General features: G+C 38.5%; 1 protein-coding gene across 1 annotated transcript in view; it reads left to right on the top strand.

Annotated features, from left to right (window-relative positions):
* CTNND2 (catenin delta 2) overlaps positions 1–19,177 on the top strand; it is a gene marked incomplete at its 5' end in the record, with an annotated part of 536,051 nt that overhangs the window by 395,419 nt on the left and 121,455 nt on the right. Inside the window, one exon of the mRNA XM_082045132.1 lies at positions 3,876–4,059. Within this exon, the coding sequence (XP_081901258.1) occupies positions 3,876–4,059 (184 nt within the window). The remainder of the gene's footprint in view (positions 1–3,875; positions 4,060–19,177) is intronic.

The raw sequence follows: 19,177 nt of genomic DNA, 5'->3' as shown, positions 1-19,177 counted from the left end.
CACTATTTGGAATGTATCACTGGTGTGCCAAGTTTGATCCCTTCCCTTCCCATGGGCAGCTGATGACACACAAATGATTTAAGGGGTAGTCGAGGCACCTCTGAAGCTGTTCAAGAGTTTCTTCTTGTGCTCGGAAATCTGATTCAGTCAGGGCTTTCACAGTTAGGTGGGAAATGACCTCAGTGACCAGCTCCTTACTGTAGTCTTAAAGGCAGTGTAACACATACATGCTTGAAAAATATGTTCAGAGTCATATGGAGAAGATGTAGCTCCATGGTGGAAGGTGCCTCAGGTGAAAGATTGTAATTCTTTTTATCCCTCTCCCTTGCAAAGTTAAAGGAATGGATTATCTTCTTAGGCCCCACGTAAATCTAGCTCCAGGTCATCCTCAACAAAAGTAATGGGAAGTGAATTGCCAGTGCCCTTTCATAATTGCAAATCCTTAATTAAAGAAGGGTATAAGGAGGCACTTAAAATGCCACCTCAGCAAGTAGCAGACTCCACTACTTGTGAGAATAAATTATAACTTGTCAGAATAAAATTATTTTGCTTGTTGTTTTGGGTATTTTTATGTTTGGTTGGTTGGTTTTGGTTTTCTTTCAGTAATGTACTTCATAGTATTCAAAGACTTAAAATTAGAAAAAAGACATTTTTCTAGGGTGGAATACGATTACCTAACTTCTTAGAATTGTGTGTGAAGTGCAAAAAGTTTGAAGATGGTGTCAGGCTTACTGGGCAATGCTGTTTTGCTTGATTCTGCCTTTTTTTACAATTATTTTAGGAGAAGGTAGAACAGCCAATTTAGCTTAGTGATCCCTTCATCCTCTTACTGCGGTTTAACTTCCAGTTACTGAAACCAAACCGCCCTTTTTGGCTCTTGAGTGAATATGTAGTTTTTAATTTGTATTTGGATCTCACCTGTTACTATGGCAGTTTACAGAGCAAAAGCTCATGTGTAGTGTCAAGCGGGTATAAAATAGAGACAAAAGGGCTTAAAGAGCATTTCTGGGCATCTTGGCTATTGCTGAATATCAGCGTACCATGATGTTTGTGTGAGTTTACTTTTAATTAGCAAGAACCTAGAGTGAATAGAAAATAGTGTGTACATACACATTTTTAAGCATTTGCTAGACAGGACTCTTATGTTTGCTTCTTCTGTATTTTTTCTGCTTTTCCTGTTTATGACTAGTTCTTGAAGCATGAAGTACTGTCTTGTGCCCTCAAAGCACTCTTTTCTGCTTCATTTCCAAAATAGGACCTCTTCACAAAACAACAACACATTGTCCTGTGTAAGAATTAAATCAGACCTTGAAGGGGGAAAGATGTGCAACCTAGTTCTCTACTTCTGTACCATACACATCATTTACACCTGTCTAGATAAATGTAAAAACAAAGGCAAGCACATTGTTTTCTGTACTGACTAAAACTAGCAAAATACTAGGTATTTCAGAAACAGTAGAAGTGCCAATAAAGCTTGCCAATAACACGTCATAAGAGAGGTATAAATATCTTTAGGAAGGTCTTTATTCCTTTAAATACAGAATTACTTTTATTAAAGGCATTCAGAGCAGAATTCAAACAAAGACTCTTTTCCCTTTAAAGCAACAAAATTTTTTTTAAAAAAATGAACAGTATTCTTATTTCTGCTGGTTTGGGGATTTTTTTTGTCTGTAGTTTAAGTCAGATGGTTTCTGCCTGTTTGCAACGTACAGGTTTTTTAAGGTGATTTTTTTTTTATTGGTATGCTAAGCAGAATTTTTACATTAAACTGCATAACTGTCTTTGCATGCAGTTCCATGTAAAATAATTAAAACATGAATTGTATATACTGAAACAGTCTCCCCATAGAGGTAATTGATTTTAAAGGGAAACCCAAAAATGTAAGTTGATTCCAGTTAATTGCACCGCTCCTTCAAAACACAGAATGCTAAAGAAAACCTTGAGCAAGTGGTGTTCTTACTGCTTACATTTAGAAATGTCTGAGTCTACATTCATAAGGTCTTTAGCAGTTTCCTCCCACCACTGCTTACTGTCCTTTTTCATAGTTTGTTGCTCATATTTGTAACCTCGTGTCTACGATGATGATAATCATCCTCTGTGTCAGTTCAAGACTTGATAGCCATAAAGGCAAACCCCAGTTCTGCCCCTCAAGGTTAGATGTAGGACCAGGCTACTGTCACTACAGGAAAGAAAGTAAGAGGGGCTAGGGTTGGACTTGAGGATGTATGTTGGCAAAGGGTGAGCAAGAGGCAGATTTGCTCTTGCAGCTGCTCCTGGGAGGACATAGGGCAAAAAGAAAAATCAAATGTTCTTTTCCAGGGGATACACAAATATGTACAAGGGAATTAAAAGCAGGGTCTCTTTTGCCTGCAATATTTTTTGCCTGCTTTCTGTGTGTGACCAGCAGGTCGAGGGAGGTTATCCTGCCCCTCTGCTCTGCCCTGGTGAGGTCGTATCTGGAATACTGTGTCCAGTTCTGGGCTCTCCACTTTAAGAAGGACGAGGAATTACTGGAGGCAGTCCAGCAGTGGGCTACAAAGATGACTGGGGGCCTGGAGTGTCTTTCTTACGAAGAGAGACTGAGAGAGCTGGGTCTGTTCAGCCTGGAGAAGAGAAGGCTGAGAGGGGATCTCATCCATGTTTATCAGTATCTCAAGGATGGGTGTCAAGAGGATGGGACAAGACTCCTTTCAGTGGTGCCCAACTATAGGATGAGGGGCAATAGCACAGACTGAAGCACAGGAGGTTCGATCTGAATATGAGAAAAAACTTCTTTACTTTGAGGGTGCCAGAGCACTGGAACAGGCTGCTCAGAGAGGTTGTGGATTCTCCTTCTCTGGAGACATTCAAAACCCTCCTGGACACATTCCTGTGTGATCTGCTCTGGGTGAACCTGCTTTAGCAGCTGGGTTGTACTAGATGATCTCCAGACGTCCCTTCCAACCCAAACTATTTTGTCATTCTGTGCAGCACATATTTGGTGGCCCTGATCCTTGTGACTGTGCTCAGAAATCTTCGGCTCTTGATTGCTTTTCCTTTTCATTGGCACATTATGAATTTTAACAGAAGGGGATTTATTAAATTCTAGTAAATCTCCTTGTAATTTGTACCATTAAACTTACTGTTTCTGTGTATAATTGCAATATTCTGTGACTTTGAACAGTAGAATATTTACAAAATAAAAAATGACTTGTTGGAGGCTGGTATACTACCGTACTACAAGGTGTTTCAAAAAGATGGACCCTGTTTGAAATCACTGTATCTTTGAAATTGGGTCCATCTTTTTGAAACACCCTGTAATGTATCAAGTTGTGAAGGAAGTGTTTTTGCTTGTAGTGCCAACTAACCTAGACAGGTACTTTCATGACATTGAAGATCACAGAAGGAGTTGAGGGTTTGTTCCCTCAATACATATATAAGAACAGTGATAGTCTTAGCATAAACCAGAACCTATTCTGTGCTATTGTTTTTTATTAATTTCATTTTGAAAGAAGAAAGGTGAAATCCAAGCCCTAAAAAATAAATGTAATATTCCTTCATCCCACATGTGATTCACAGCCTAAATAGGCCTAGATCATAACCAGCTGCTCAGTTTTTAGGCTCAGCTCTGAGAAATGTCCAGTGTTGCATATTTGTTGTGTATTCAAAACTGTATTCCCACTGCAAAAGTCTGCAGGTATCATTCAGGTCCATTTACAACATAGCCTTTTTTTTTTTCTTGACAGAAAAAGTGCAATTATTATACCAATGCTGTCAAATGTTGGGGTTTGTTTTGTTGTGTTTTTTTTTTTTTGTAAAAACAAACAAACAAACCCCCTAAATCTACTCAATTGTTTTGCAGCAGCATTAATTCTGAGTAATTTCCTTTTTTGTAGGAGTTCTCTGGAATCTGTCCTCCTGTGATGCACTGAAAATGCCAATCATCCAGGATGCCCTCGCAGTGTTGACCAATGCAGTGATCATCCCTCACTCTGGATGGGAAAACTCTCCGCTACAGGATGATCATAAAATACAACTCCATTCATCACAGGTGCTGCGCAATGCCACTGGGTGCCTAAGGTGAGTACTGCCAAACATTTGCTTTGCCTTCTTTGCCTTAATCATCTTTTTTTTTAGTTGAATCGCTGTTTCTCATTCTTAGGCTTCTGTAGAGTAAATAATTGGTTTGCTTGTCAGCAAAGAGGATGACTTTCAAGGTTATAAATGTAAAGTTAGAAATTAATTAAAAAACAAGCTTCAGGCTATTCAAAAAACAATCTCAAGCAGCACTGCTGTGGGTTTTCCTTCTTTCTTTTCTGAACAGCTTTGACCAATCTTCTCATCCAAGCTTGTCTATTACAGATGTTTTTCGCCTTGTAGATTCGTCCCATTTCCCCAGCTGCTTAAGTGAAGTCAATATGTTCTCACTATTACACCCAATTTAATCTGCACAAAAAGTAATGAAGATGCTTACAAAAAGTAGCATGCCTTATGGGTTCCAGATGCCATTACAGGAAAGATGATAAATACATAAAGTAGATTTTTTCTTCTTTGTGAAGATGAGAAATGTATTTCACTAGGATACCAACCAATTTAGCATTGTGCAACTAGAATACTTAAACAGATCCTTAACAAGTATGGTATGTGTTTATATTTGTATGCCAAACTTGTCTGTGCAACACCAAGGTGCACTTATATAAATATGTGCAACATGATCTGTTAGTTCCTAAAAATTGCTGTAGATGTAAGAATGAAAACAGGATGAGTAAGAAGAGTTTCAGTTCTGACAGAGCCTTACAAAAGGAATGAGTCATAGCAATTTCTGAATTCCAGTCTATATCATTTTGTTGAAATATTTGAATGTATTAGGCAGGTTTTTTTAAGGATTGGTTGGTTGGTTGTTTTTTTCCTTCTTGTGTATCGGAGATTCTGTAATCTATCTCAGAGACGTGAAAGTCAGTACGTTAGTATTTTGACATACATCACGATAAAGTTATTAGATGAACAGTATGTATCAGTAATACAATCTATGTTGTATGCTGCATCCAACGCATGGATCCATTGAAGAGCTAAACAAAAATAAAACAACACAAAACAAAATGAAACAAAACTAAACAAAATGAAACATGGATCAGGAGGCTAAGTAAATTAGCAGTATTTTTTACTTATCCAGAGCAAGCAAATTTGTCTTTGTGTTATTTCATCAAATGAATATCTCCCTTTCAGAATTAATATACTAAAAGTTTAAGGGAAAAAGTAATAATAATTACTGATTGTTTATATGTAATCAGAAGAGAATGAAATATAGAAGGTGGTAACATATTGCAAATACACTTGTATTGAACTTATGTGCAGGTATGTATATGTGAATACCAGCTATGTTGGGATATATGACTGAAGCTAGGTATTTGTACCTGAGTTGTATTGATTTTGAAAAGAGTTTGGCAGTATAATTTTGTTCCATTACATTCAAATCACTAGAAAAAATGTTATTCAGCTACTGTGACAGAAGTCATTCCATAAAGACATGTACTGTGTTATACTCCTTACACTTCCAATATTTATCCTGTCTCAAAGAGCTGCCTCTGAAAGAAGTGTCTGTTATCAATTTGGGGCTTCACGGTGCCCCTTCTCTGAACAGGCACATCCGGTGTTGGTCTCCCCACACAATAAGCTCTACAATAAGCTCTATCTTCCTGATAATTTTTCCCTATTGCTTCTCAGAAACTGATGTCCACCCCTGATCCTGCAAACCTCAGCTCATCCTACCTCATAGCTGATGGATTCCTTGCACATTGGTCTTGAAATCTTTCTTTTTTCTTTTTCTTTTTCTTTTTCTTTTTTTTTTTTTTTTTTTTTGGAGTGTATGTGCACGCCCATTTGCAAACTGATGTGAGCTTACTGTAGCCTGCACTCTGGGTCAGCCTGAAGACTGGTGGCCACATGAGAATGGTACGTTGCCTGATCCAATACACACTGCTTTGCAGCAAGGCTTACTACCAAGCGCTTGATGGTACGCTGTCATAGCAGAATGGCTTCTGGTCAGCTCGTGCAAAATAAGCTCATATCTGCCTGCAAAAGACTGTGCATATTATAATTCTTGAATCCTTCTCAGGTAGCTGTAAAAATTTGAATGGCCCTCCTGAGCAGGTTGGTCTTCCTTCTAAACCCAGGCCCTTCAACCATAGTATGGCTTTTTAACATCTTTCTGATATCAAACTCTCCTTATTTCCCAGATGCATCTTTCTCTCCTCTCTAACTGCTTTAGATATTTATTTGGCCTTCACCCATCTTCTGTAGATAATTTCATCCCACTTTGTGTGGATGTTCTTTGTCAAAGCCTGAACATTTGAAGAGGGTTGGACTTGCTTTGCTTCACAGCAGCAGGAGCTATCTTGTTTACCTTTCCCCAGTCACTGTTGAAAATCTCTCTCTGAACAAAATGTCAAGGTTCAGTTTTCACAAGTGAGAAAAGTGTATGTTGACCTCTGAAATGGTGACTGGATTCTTGTGCTGTATTCTGGTAAGACAATGAAGCTGTATGATGGAGGAAACAGTGAATGTCAGAAAGATTAGAAACCCCCATTTTTTACTGGAGATGATGGGAGTAGCGCATGGTCTGCTCAGACAGTACCTTAGCTGGTGTTCCCCAAATACCCACCACCCCCAATGAACAGAACAGCTCTCACACTCTTCACTTGTGACTTGTTACGAGTCTCTCATTTCCATTTCAAGATCTTACTGGATGGGAAGGTAATATAAATCAAGAAGATGTAATGGCATTGCTGGCTGAGACATTGCTGTGCTTATCTGGTAAATGGAACGTCTGTTGTCATCTTCCATGGGAGAATTTCTTCTAAGGCTCTGGTTTGGTTGTCCTCAGCCCTCTCCTTTCTCTCCCTTTGTTTGAGCTGGTTTGTCAAAGGACACTGGTTAAAATTCAGTTGCATCAGGATTATCAGTGATGGTGCTCAGTTTCATAGGAAAAGTTGCTCTTCAGAATATTTGACAAATGTTTATGAATCTCTAATGTTGACAGATTTTAGAGATGTCAGGTTGTATTATATAAGGTTGAATGCTAACAAATATTCCAGGAGGTTTATTTTTTTTTTCAGTCTCCTGTGCCTTTAGTTTTCTAATGCATTCACTGTTGAAAACTTTAAATAATATCTGAGAGGTGCACATACAATGCTAATAAATAGTTTGCAGTGGCCATTATATAGGAATAGTCAGATCTTTGGTTTGTGCTTTTTCACTATGGTATATGCATTCTTATTCTTCAGATCTTCCCTTTTCTCAATTTCTTGATGAGAGTTTCTTATGCTTTTTCAATTAAAAAGTAGCTTATAAAGTGTAATTTTTATTCTTAAGCAAGTTCTTAATACCTTTAAAATAATGTAATGTGGGATGAGTGCTGCAACTCTAGTCACAAAATAATCCATCCAAAATCAGTATGAAATCATAGGAAAAACAGCAGCAAAATCAGACCTTTTTTGTGTTACTTTCTTCTCTTCTGAAAAAGGTTATTTACAGAGTGCACTTTGCATACATTTGTGATTTGAAAAACAAAAATACCTTTAATACAATATTGTACTAATTAATTTCACATAACTTGAATACTTTGAAATGGTTTAGATAATTCAAAGCTCTATACAAAGCATTATACCTATCACTTATGAATTTAATCTTAATATTCATCTTTCTTAAATTGCCAGCCCTCAGTGTGACATGTTAGAGTAATCACCCAATTTACTTGCCTCCCCACTGAGATACTAGTACCTTACCTCATTAAGCTCTATGAAAGCTTGACTTCTTTTTTTCCTTTCGGATTTCAGCTATGGCTGCTTTATTCATATCAGGGAAATAATGTATCTTTATAGTTTTTGATTCATGTAGACTTATTAGGGAAAGTCATGTGAAAAATGAATTTGGAATCCCAGTCATTTATAGGAGGGTTTACAATCTGTACTCTGAAGTTTAAAAATCAACAGGAGACACATCGCACATCACAAAACTAGGTCTCTGTCCAAAGACTATCTGAAAAAAATCCCAGACAAGAATATATTCAAGAGTTTTTGTCTTGATGTCCAATCTGGAACCTTGTTTTTTTCTATGAATTTAAGATCAATTTCAGTTAATAGAATCTCATCTGAAGACTGTAAAGAATTTTTAGAATTTACTGCTTTAAGATTCTAATCTACTTTTAGATTCAAAATCATAAAATGCTGGGGTTTTATTTCTTCCATGTTCTGTTTAATTTTTCCTTATACACTGAAGGTACAGGAGCAATTGTGAAAAGTCAAAGACCTATGTTCTTCCCTATTAGTTGATTAGAAATGGTATGGGAGAGTAATAAGTAGGTTTTGTTTATAAAGCCCCATACCTTGCAAATTTTCATACTTTCATACTTGTTGGACCTTCCACAAAATACCATTATTTTATGCTGGAGGTAAGGGATACCATTTAGAGGGACCTTGACACACTAGAGGTGGGCCTATACGAACCTCATGAAGTTCAACAAGGCCAAGTTCAAGGTCTGGCACATGGGTCAGGGCAATCCCAAGCACAAACACAGGCTGGCCAGAGAATGTATTGAGAGCAGCCCTGAGGAGAAGAACTTCCAGGTGTTGGTTGATAAGAAGATCAATATGACCCGGCACTTGCAGCCCAGAAAGCCAACCGTATCCTGGGCTGCATCAAAAGAAGTATGACCAGCAGGTCAAGGGAGGTGATTCTGCCCTTCTACTCTGCTCTGTTAACACCCTACCTTGAGTATTGTGTTCAGCTCTGGGGCCCCCAACATGGACATGGACCTGTCCATGGGAGGGTCATGATGTTGATCAGAGGGCTGGAACATCTCTCCTATAAAAACAGATTTAGAGATTTGGGGTTGTTCAGCCTGGAGAAGAAAAGGCTCTGGAAAGACCTTATAGCAACCTTCCAGTACCTAAAGGGTGCCTACAAGAAAACTGGAGAATGACTGTTTGCAAGGGCATGTAGTGATAATACAAGGGGTAATGGATTTAAACTGAAAGAGGGTAGATTCAGATTAGATTTAAGGAAGAAATGCTTCACCATGAGGGTGGTGAGGCACTGGAACAGGCTGCCCAGAGAAGCTTTGGATGCCACATCCCTGGAAGTGTTCAAGGCCAGGCTGGATGGCGCTTTCAGCAACCTGGTCTAGTGGGAGGTGTCATTGCCCATGGCAGAGGGGTTGCAATTAGATGATCTTTAAAGTCCATTCCAACTCAAGCCTTTCTATGATTCTATGATTGATTATTTTTCAACTGAAAAAGTATGTAGCAAGTTCTCAAGAAAAACAAAGTGGAAAAGTGCTTTTAAAACATTAATTGAATGTAACTGACCCAGTAGTATTTTCTGGATATATCAAATTTGGAAGGAACAAATTGTTAAAACAATTTGTGTTAACTGTGCAGCTTGAACATCATTTTTTCAACTGTTCTGTGGATGAATTAACTGTTTCACAGACATTTACAGCTAATGCATTTATCCTGCCATCTTATTTCTTCTCCAGTTCTCTTCTAAGCATCGAAAGTCTGTTGATTCCTATTCTTAGGAACTTCTGTAAGCTGTTTTGAATATAACATTCTGCTGCACACTGACAAAAGAGGATGTGGGAGCCAAAAAAAAAAAATAGCACAGACTGTATTATTCATCATCTGTTTATTTTCAAAAGAAACATGCATATATATGAATAAACATTTATATATGTGTGAAACATGTTTCTTAAGAAACTAAACTGATACATATACGTATGTGCATGTGTATATGGTTCTTTATGTCTATATACATACAGATATAAATGGTCTGACTATTGAAGCTAGGGTATGTTTCTGTCTTTACTGACTAGTGAAAGTTCTGAATATCTTCAACTGGGTATAAACAGAACTGGCTTCTGACAGCAGGACCAAGACCTATGCTTCTGATTTTATCATTCTGTTCTTACCACCAGATGAGTCACATTTGGTCCATCACTGTGTATGTTGTTGTGGATATAGAGATGTTGGACTTGCCAACCCATCTCAGTATCTCCCTTGCTTTTTCAAGAGCCCTGGAGCTCTTCTCAGGCTGACCTTGCAGTCTTGCGCACCAGATAACAAGAAAGCCCACTCTACATTAAGAAGCCTGTCAGAATCCTAAGTTAGGACAAAACTCATATTGGCTATTTCTGCTTGCAACCTACTCAAGGGAGGGACTTTTACTACAAGCTGTTTCAGCAAGCAAAAGGCATGGGAGAGAGACAACTACCCAGAGGGATACTGAGGCAGGGTTATCCACTTGTACAGAGGACACTACCCAAATCCAAACACACAATTTTTCCTCCTCTTAGCCTCTTCAAATACAGTCTTATCCTGGAGAAAGGGGTAGTCACCACTGTTATTGTCTTTTTAATACATTTTGAGCTATTAAAATAACAAAGCTGATGTAATTAAAATTCAAGGATCATGAGATTAGATTTGATGCCAGTTATCTAGCTACATTTTATGACTGTATTGTGAAGAAATGTGTTATATTTTACATAGTCTGTAGAGTTGAGTATCATGTGTTAAACCCCATTTGGGCACAACTAAGATGTTGAATCAAGTTAGAGAGTTCCTGAACTCCAGGATTATACTGGCTATAATTGTGTGTTAGTTGCTAAACAAACACACACTCTCCTGACAGCTCTCCTCAGCTTAGGAATTTACCTAGGACCTGGAGTTGGAAGTAAGTGCAGAGAAAGGCCTTGTCAAGAAGCTAAGGAAAATCTTAGTTTTAATTTCTGGTTCTGTGAAATTCAGTCCCTTTTCACTGAAACTTAAATTCTTATTAAAATTATATCATTTATGCTCCTGGGTCCCAGCAGCAACAAGCTATGGAGGAACTGAGGGGCTAATGTAAACTCTCCAGTATTTTGAAGAAACTGAGGATTCCTGACAATGTACTGTATGAATAACTACCAGATAACTTCCAGTTTAATATAAATGAAGGTACCTTGATCACAACTTCTATATCTCATCTTTCCAAGTTAAAGCTGAATGGCATATTGCTTACTTTTAAATATATTAGCTCAGAAGTTCTGTATTACTTGTAAATGATGAATTTTGAAAAACTGTCTTTAATAAGATTGATAATGCCTCGCAGGGTATCACATGGGAACATAGTTCACAGGAGGGAAAATGGCCTGAACTGCTGTTTCTTGTCTTTTAAAACAAGATAGACAGGAGTAAACTCTAAGTTGTGTTTACCTAGTGGCAGGCATTTTAATGAATGACTAGGTGTCTATATAAGAGCCTGGCTTTTAGATATTTTGAATATTTCTAGTCTATCACTGACTCAAGAGCTCTGAATATCATTTGTAGTTTTGAGGTTGTTGATAATCATAGAATCATAAAATCATAGAATCATTTAGGTTTGAAAAGACCTTTAAGATCATTAAGTTCAACCATAAATATAGCACTGCCAAGTCCACCACTCAACCATGTTCCTGAGCACCACATCTACACATCTTTTGAATGCCTCCAGGGATGGTGACTCCACCACTTCCCTGGGCAGCCTGTTCCAATGCCTGACAACCCATTCCATGAAGGATTTTTTCCTAATATTCAATCTAAACCTCCCCTGGTTCAACTTGAGGCCATTTCCTCTCATTCCTATAACTTTTTACTTGGGACAAGAGACCAACACTCACCTTGCCACAACCTGCTTTCAGGTAGTTGTAGAGAGTGATAAGATCTCCCCTCAGCCTCCTTTTCTCCAGGCTAAACAGCCCCAGTTCCCTCAGCCGCTCCTCATCAGACTCCAGGCCTCTCACCAGCTTTGTCATGCTCTTCTGAACCCACTCCAGCACCTCAGTGTCTTTCCTGTAGTGAGGAGCCCAAAACTGAGCACAGGATTTGAGGTACAGCCTCACCAGGGCTGAGTGCAGCTGGACGGTCGCTTCCCTTGTCCTGCTAGCCACACTATTTCTGATAGAAAAGTGTAAACACTGAGTTTAAGTCTTTTAATTTAGACACTAAGTTTAAATGTCTAATTTCAGGCACCCCAATTGAAAACTTTCAGGCAGGCTGCTTTCATGGGCATGAACTATGCAAAATGTGTTTTCAGAAAGGCCTAAAACTTTGACTAGGTCATGTGTAAATGTGCATGGCCATATCCCTGGTCTTCCAACCACAAATGACAGTGGGAAGAATCACAGGCTCTGTCAGTCTACCGTGGAAGGCATATTTCACCTTTTCAAGAAGCTAAAAGATGGAGTCTACAAAAAAAGTCAGAAACCAGTCTGAGAGGTCACAATGATTGCATCCCAGTTAAGCATAACGTTTCGGAGGTGAACTTCTGCAGGATATTCAGTTCCTTACTGAATGCTGCAATCATTGAGAAATGTAGCTGAAATAAAAGTCAGGGGGAGAGGGAGACTTTAGTATGAATGAATCAGTGTCCTCTCATTGCTGCTGTGATATTTTTATTCAGAAGATACTCAAGGGAGAAGAACCAACAGAATTAAATGTGTAGCTGTGTCAGATACTTAAGCACCCCACTTTTCTTCACAGTGCAGTTACTCCCACTTTGCATATTCATGAACAGATTTATAAGGTTTATACAAGGTCACACTGTATTAATTATAGCAGTCGTATTCAAATAGCACTCTGAAGTTTAATGCTTTTTCAGCATTTCTTGTAAAAGTCATGCTATCAGATTGATGCTACAAATTCCACATCGCTCTGGAAGTTCATTCTGGGCTCAAGTTGATCAAAATCTGAAACAGAAATTTTGTTTTTAAACTGATATTATGGAATGCCTTTTGTATTCTACTTTGATCTGAAAAATAGTATAGCATAATTCCAGATACTTTTTGCTCTTCTATACTTAAAAACATGTAAGAAGCTTCAGTGAGGGACCTTCTTCCTCCATCATCTTATCTGATAAGAGATGCTGGGCTTCTTTGCCTGAATCTGCTGTCAAATGCAGAAGGAACTCCCAATGTACTGATTTTTCACTGAGATAGCTAGAAAAGAATCTGTCAACATCCATCCTAAAAATATTATTTGAGTCATCCCTGTGCAAACAAGGAAACTCATTCATATTCGATGGGACTTCATGTTTGGGTACAAATTATAAGTATTTGATCTATATGTCAGAGTCTGAAAATTTAAGACCTAGCTGAAATTCAGTTCCTATCCTTCAACTATGGTCTTTTATTCTCTCTAACAAGAATGTATCTGGGTTTTTTAGGGAAAAAAAAATCAGCTACTTAACTGAGTTCGTACAGCTATAAATATTTACTTGTTGCTATGGCAAGAGCATGTTCTTCCTGTAATTTACTAATTTACTGTTGCTGTAAATTATATCCGTACATATGAAAAGAATTAATGTGCCTCAGTACCTTTGCTTTCATTTACAATATTCTTAGGCTCAGCAATGATGACAAAAGTATGAACTGCTGCCTCTTAGGCTGAATGGCTTATGCTGTACCCTAGCCTTGGGTTAGGGAGGTGTTCTATATCTCAAGTATGTTTTGGATGACTGACTGTTTTCCCAGACTTTGGTGAGTTTAATTCCTTTCAGAGTGAATGCCTGCTGTTAAATAGTGCCTAATGTGAAAATTAAATGTCCACTCATATTTGCATGGTTAGGTGGTGTTAATTTACATCTCCTTCTGTCAGAGGTTTAAGCCGTGTGTGGATGTGAATGTCATGAAAAAAAGTGAAAACTTTTGTTTTGTGAAAGGGCTTAGAGTCTTTTTTTTTTTTTTTTTAATTTCAGAACAGTTTTTGTTCATGCAGTAGTGAGTGCTAGCTTGGCAGACCCTGTAATAAAGTATGATCTGAATCTCGGTGGCCTGCTGACTTGATTTGGGCTGACTCCAAGCCCAGCTGACTACAACGGGCCTCCTTCTTGCTGCCCAGCTGCAGAGCTGAGTATCACAGTGGCATAGCTATTTTCTCTTTGGGAAGAGTTCCCAAGCCTGTGTGGCAACGCTGTATTTTAGAACATGTCAGCATGTCCATGCAGTCACTGTGTGGGAAGCTGAAGAGATGAAGCCAATTCTGTCCCAACTGTCTGGGTCCATTGGAAAGAACCACAAGGGCCACAGGTGTCAGTGGGAACCAGAGTGAACTCTGTTGTTCCTTTCCTGACTATCCAAAATCCTGGATAGCCCTTTTTGAATTGGTACTTTGAAAAAGAGGTGTAGTCTGGCTCCACAGAAAATATTATTTGTCTCAGCGTGAGAGAAAAACTGATTGTGGCAGTTCCGTAGCACCACTCATGGTCATGGTGAGTGATGACAGAGGATGATGTTTTATTTACCCAAGGAAAATGAGAAACACAAGCATTCAGAGTTTACATGGCCATTCAATTCCACCATGGTTACTAACGTAATATTCAGTAAGGTTGAGGTGTTTTGGTGCTAATCACTTGATTTGTATATTGACTAGCTTTTCTTCTCTTAGAACTGTTTGCATAACTAGACAATATGATAAAGAAACGTGAAAACACATAGCCCTGCAGAATGAATAAAAGGCAGGGCACGCTTGTGCAGCTTTCCCTCATTATCTTATGATAGACTACTTCAAATCTGAAGAAACTTCCCCTAGGAGTGAGAAGATCATTTGGTCTCTTTGCTCAGTCTGAGGATTTTCAGTGGAGATATCTGTTTGAAGTATGCTGAGCTTGCTTCATCCTTCTGGATAAGCCAGCCAGCATCAGAGAGTAAGTGTTTTATCACTCCCTTTCAGAATATCTTGGGCATGGGAACTCTCTCACTTCAAGCACAAGAGTAATTAATGCCAGCAGCTCAAGTTGAGCCAGCGCTCAAGTCTTCTGCTATGAGAAAGCTTTGATGGCATTCCACATTTCTGCAAATGGTGAGCTACTGAGGGCTCATGAGAAACACTCTTCGGTAATATCCTTAGCACTGAAGCCCTAAGACCTGCAGTCCCCAGTAACCATACTTAGAAACTTTTTTACTTTTATCTGTTTCGGAAATATTTTCCCAGGAAGCCTCCTGATGAAGTAAGTAAATAAAAATAAGGCTCTTATGGGGTGTGAAGAAATAGGCTGCAGACTGACAAGCCTGCTTATTTTACAGTCTGCTCACAATGTCTGAGCTGAAGACTGAAAAGCAGTAGATCATTTCTGGATAGCATCTTTTGTGAAACTTTGCCCCATGAGTGTCAAGCTTCTGTTCTTATTGTCACTACACATCTCCATAGAGGAATTTTAGCACTTTGTAAGATTTTTCCTTGAGTAGAGAGGACAATCTAGTAAGAACACTTTAAGAAAGAAAGGTGAAGTCCATTACTTGCAGTCAAATGGATTTCCACCTTTCTGAGAGGATTAACAAAGTGGCCAGTTAATGTGGCGATAAATTGAGACTTTTGTGAAGAGTGAAGTAAAAAGCCTGTGATGTCTGTCACTAATTTAGTTTCATCAATTTTAGCCAATTTAAGTATTTCTCTGGACAGGAAAAAAACACTCACGTGGAGTGAGAGGGTTCAAATCTAGGGCAAGGTGTAAGGCGATGCTGATTTCCAGCTATAGCTCACAAATACGCACACAGCTTTGCAGACACTGCCTAAGAAAGGCAACAACAGAACAGCATGAGAGGATTTTCCTGACTTCTGCCAGCAAACTTTGTCCTAAGATTCTGTCTAATACGGCTGGCAGGGTGGAACAGTTCACTCTTTAAAAATGAATTAAACAAAGATATTAGAGGTTTGTGGGTTTTCAAGTTTGTTTCCTATTGCCTTCCCTAAATTAGTTTAATATTGTATTTAATATTGTATTTCCAAGTTCTTTATTACTGTTGGGAAAATGTCCCTTGGAAAGAAAGTAAAAAATAATAATTCTCTATTTTAACTGCATCTGCATGTACTATACAAAACTAGCTAACATCTGCCTGATACTATTTTTAGCTAGTATTGCACATTACATACAGAGGATTTCTGTGACAAAGTACTTCAGAAGTATTCATACTACTGTAGCTTTTTTACTTTCACAGCTCATTTGTTTTTGTCAGGTACTCATTTATTACAGTTAGTTGGTTACAAGTTCAGCGTTTTCTCTTGAAGGACAGTAGCATTGTGAAATACCTCCTCCTTTTCCCCTGCTGTCGTTCATCCATCTTTATATCTGATTTACTATGCACAGAAGTACAATATTTGGAAAGTGCTTCAAAAGAGATAGTAATGAAAGGGCACAATGCAAATATTCTGCATATACTAATGGGGGTGACTTTTTCTTTAATCCCCTAATGAAGTATAAACAGATAATAAAATATTTTTGAGAGGACTGGTGATTTTGTTTTTGCTTTAGTTAGAACGAAAAAAGTGGACTAAAAGGGTCTTTGGGCACTGAAATAATCCCAGATTTCCCAGATTTTTTTTTTTTTTAATTGAGGTTTTGTTTTGTTGTTGTTGGTGTTTTTTGGGGGGGGAATCGGGGTGCATTAATCAATAAAACTGAGGTACCTGAAGTTAAGTAGGCAGCATCTGCACCTTGGAAATATACCTTCTTTTTTTGGTACTCTACGGCCTGAATAACAGCAGTTGACAGCATTTATTTTAATCTTTTAAGAATGTGGAAAGTGACTTCATTAGCCCAAACATTTTATGCTAGAATTGTGGCACCACATATCATGAAACACATGGAAGGTATTAACTTATTAATTAACTGTAATACTCCGGCATATCTCTGTCTAGACTATAATGCATGCCGTATTGCTTCTGCCAGGGTTACATTTTGCTTGACCTTATTGCAGACAGACAGTGTAATTACTAAGTAGGGGCTAATTTATGTAAACAAATGTTAGTTTTTCATAACATGAGCCCTATCATTATGTTTTATTGCTAGTGGATGTGTTATGTATTTAACCGTTCTTCAAGGGCTTGGGTAGATCATTATTGTAAATTATACTGCAAACTCTAAAGATTTAGAGTTTACGAACTGAAAGTATCATAATCCCTCGACATGTTATTGTTTCATTTCCTCCAAGTATATGAGCACTTTAATTGATCATTGTTTAGCATTGTAAATACCTCTTTCTTTGTATGAGAGTACTCAAATTATTTCCTAGTTAGTACACAGTGAGTTTGGAGGATGTTAATGCAAACCACGTCTTGCATTATCAGACATAATAGGTAAGAACAAATATGCAGGAACTGGAATGTATTTAATACTTTGAAAACTGTCACATACTGGCCTTAATCTATCAAAAACCTTGGAGGCAGCTGCCACACAGTAAAAGTAATCGAATTCCACAGCACCTTATAAGCCAGGCTAACCTAATGGCTCCCATTCTTAAATCAAGTGCAGGAATGTATTAGGAGGGTAATAGTGAAACCACCAGCTTTTTTCTTGGTTGCAAATAATGCCAGTAGTACCTTTTCTTTATTTATTTCTCATTCTCATAGGAAGAAAGAAAGGAGATTATGTTCACAATGAGATCTGAATAGCTGAAGTTTTCCTTGGTGCAGACATGCAGTGGTTTGGGGAATGTGACTTTTGGCAGGCATCTAAGCTTTTTCATTCTTTTCCTGCTTAATCATTTCACACTTACTCCTCTGTTGGAGATGTGTCATTGTGCTGTTTATTTTGTGAAGTTGATGTGTTCCGTAAAAAGTAAATTGTTAACCCATCTTATCAATAATAAATATTTGTTCATGCTCAAAATCTGCAGTGAGAAACAGAGTGGTTTCTAGCAGATGTCAGTTTGGAGTTTGCTCTTTTTACAGTTCAACTGAAATTATTTTCGTGGCCTCAGCACAATTCCTGTTACTGTCTCACTCAAAGCAATGCTACTGTTGTCAGTCCTTGATACCCCCCTTGCAGGAAACGGGAATGGTGTTGACAGTAGAACTGGAAGGCTGACTTGCAGCACTGGGTAGTTGTACCTGCAGCAGCTTTGCATCAGCATGTTCAGCCAGCAATACACATTATTGCATTTGGTATAAACTTCCTGTGGGCCTGGACTACAAATTCAGATTGTTAACTGTAGCGGCATACTTTGCATTTTACCTTTGGTTGTTAACCAGACCTGCCTATGCTTTGAACATTCCTCTTGACAGCAGCACCTATGTATCCATGGCACTCACAAATTCATCAGATTTGGAAACCTCTGTGGAGCTGCTTCATGGAAGAAAAGTGCTCACTGAATTAAAAAAAATAAAAAACTTAGTGAGAACTTGAGAACAAACCACATTCTTGTACAGAAAGACTGGAAATTATGGCAGAAGGCTCACTGAGGTAAAAAGAAAGCTTTCTGAAGCACAAAAAGAGACAAAGGCGTGGAAACCAGAGCAACAAAGGAGTAAAAAAAGCCTTGGTTTGGAACTTGGGGGATGAAATGAGGAAGATCAAAGCCCATCTGGAGCTAACTAGGGACATAAAGGGTCACAGCAGGCGATTTTGCAGGCATATGTATCCTAAAAGCAAAAAGAAGTTGACAAGAATGTGAGTCCATTGATGCATGGGGAAGATAAAGTAGTGATGGACAGAGGGAAAAAACTAAAGAACTCAACAGCTTTTGTGCCTCAGTCTTAACAGGCAAATCCTCTTCCTAGACTCCTGTACATTCCTGCATGTCTTAGAAAGAAGAAGGAGAAGCCAGCAATGGCCAAGGGACACATTAAGGACTATTTGGAGAAAACAAATATATTCAGATCCTTGAAACTGGATGGAATTTATCCAAGGGTACTGCAAAATAAGCTGAGTTATGAGGCACCTGTCACGCTGGTGTTTGGGGGGAGTGTCTGAGGACTAGAGAAAGGCTAAAAAAATTATCTGTCTTTGAGAAGAACAAAAAGGACAGTCTGGAGACCACCTTTACCTCAAACCCTGGAAAAACCATGGAGCCTGAGTTTTTGGAATGTATTTCTGAACATGTGAAAGAAGAACAGTCAGCATAGATTTACTGATGGAATATACCATCAGTACAGCCTGGAAACGCTCTGACTGAGCAGCACCCCTTTTGAAAAGGAACTGGAGTTCATAAGGGACAGCAAAACAAATATGAGCCAACAATGTGTTCTCATCATGAATAAGGCAGACTGGGTTACATCTGTGAGCAGCATGTCCATAGAAGATCTTCCCCCTTTATTCAGTATTGGTGTGGCCCCATCTGTAATACTGTGTCCACCTTTGGGCCCACACAGTTCAACAGAGATGTTCAGAAACTGGAGAGGATACAGGGAAG

The sequence above is a fragment of the Streptopelia decaocto genome (genome assembly GCF_964273445.1).
Source record: "Streptopelia decaocto genome assembly, chromosome: 2".
NCBI lineage: Eukaryota > Metazoa > Chordata > Aves > Columbiformes > Columbidae > Streptopelia > Streptopelia decaocto.
The sequence above is the reverse complement of the archived record's forward strand: the minus strand, read 5'-3'. Positions and strand labels throughout refer to the sequence as shown.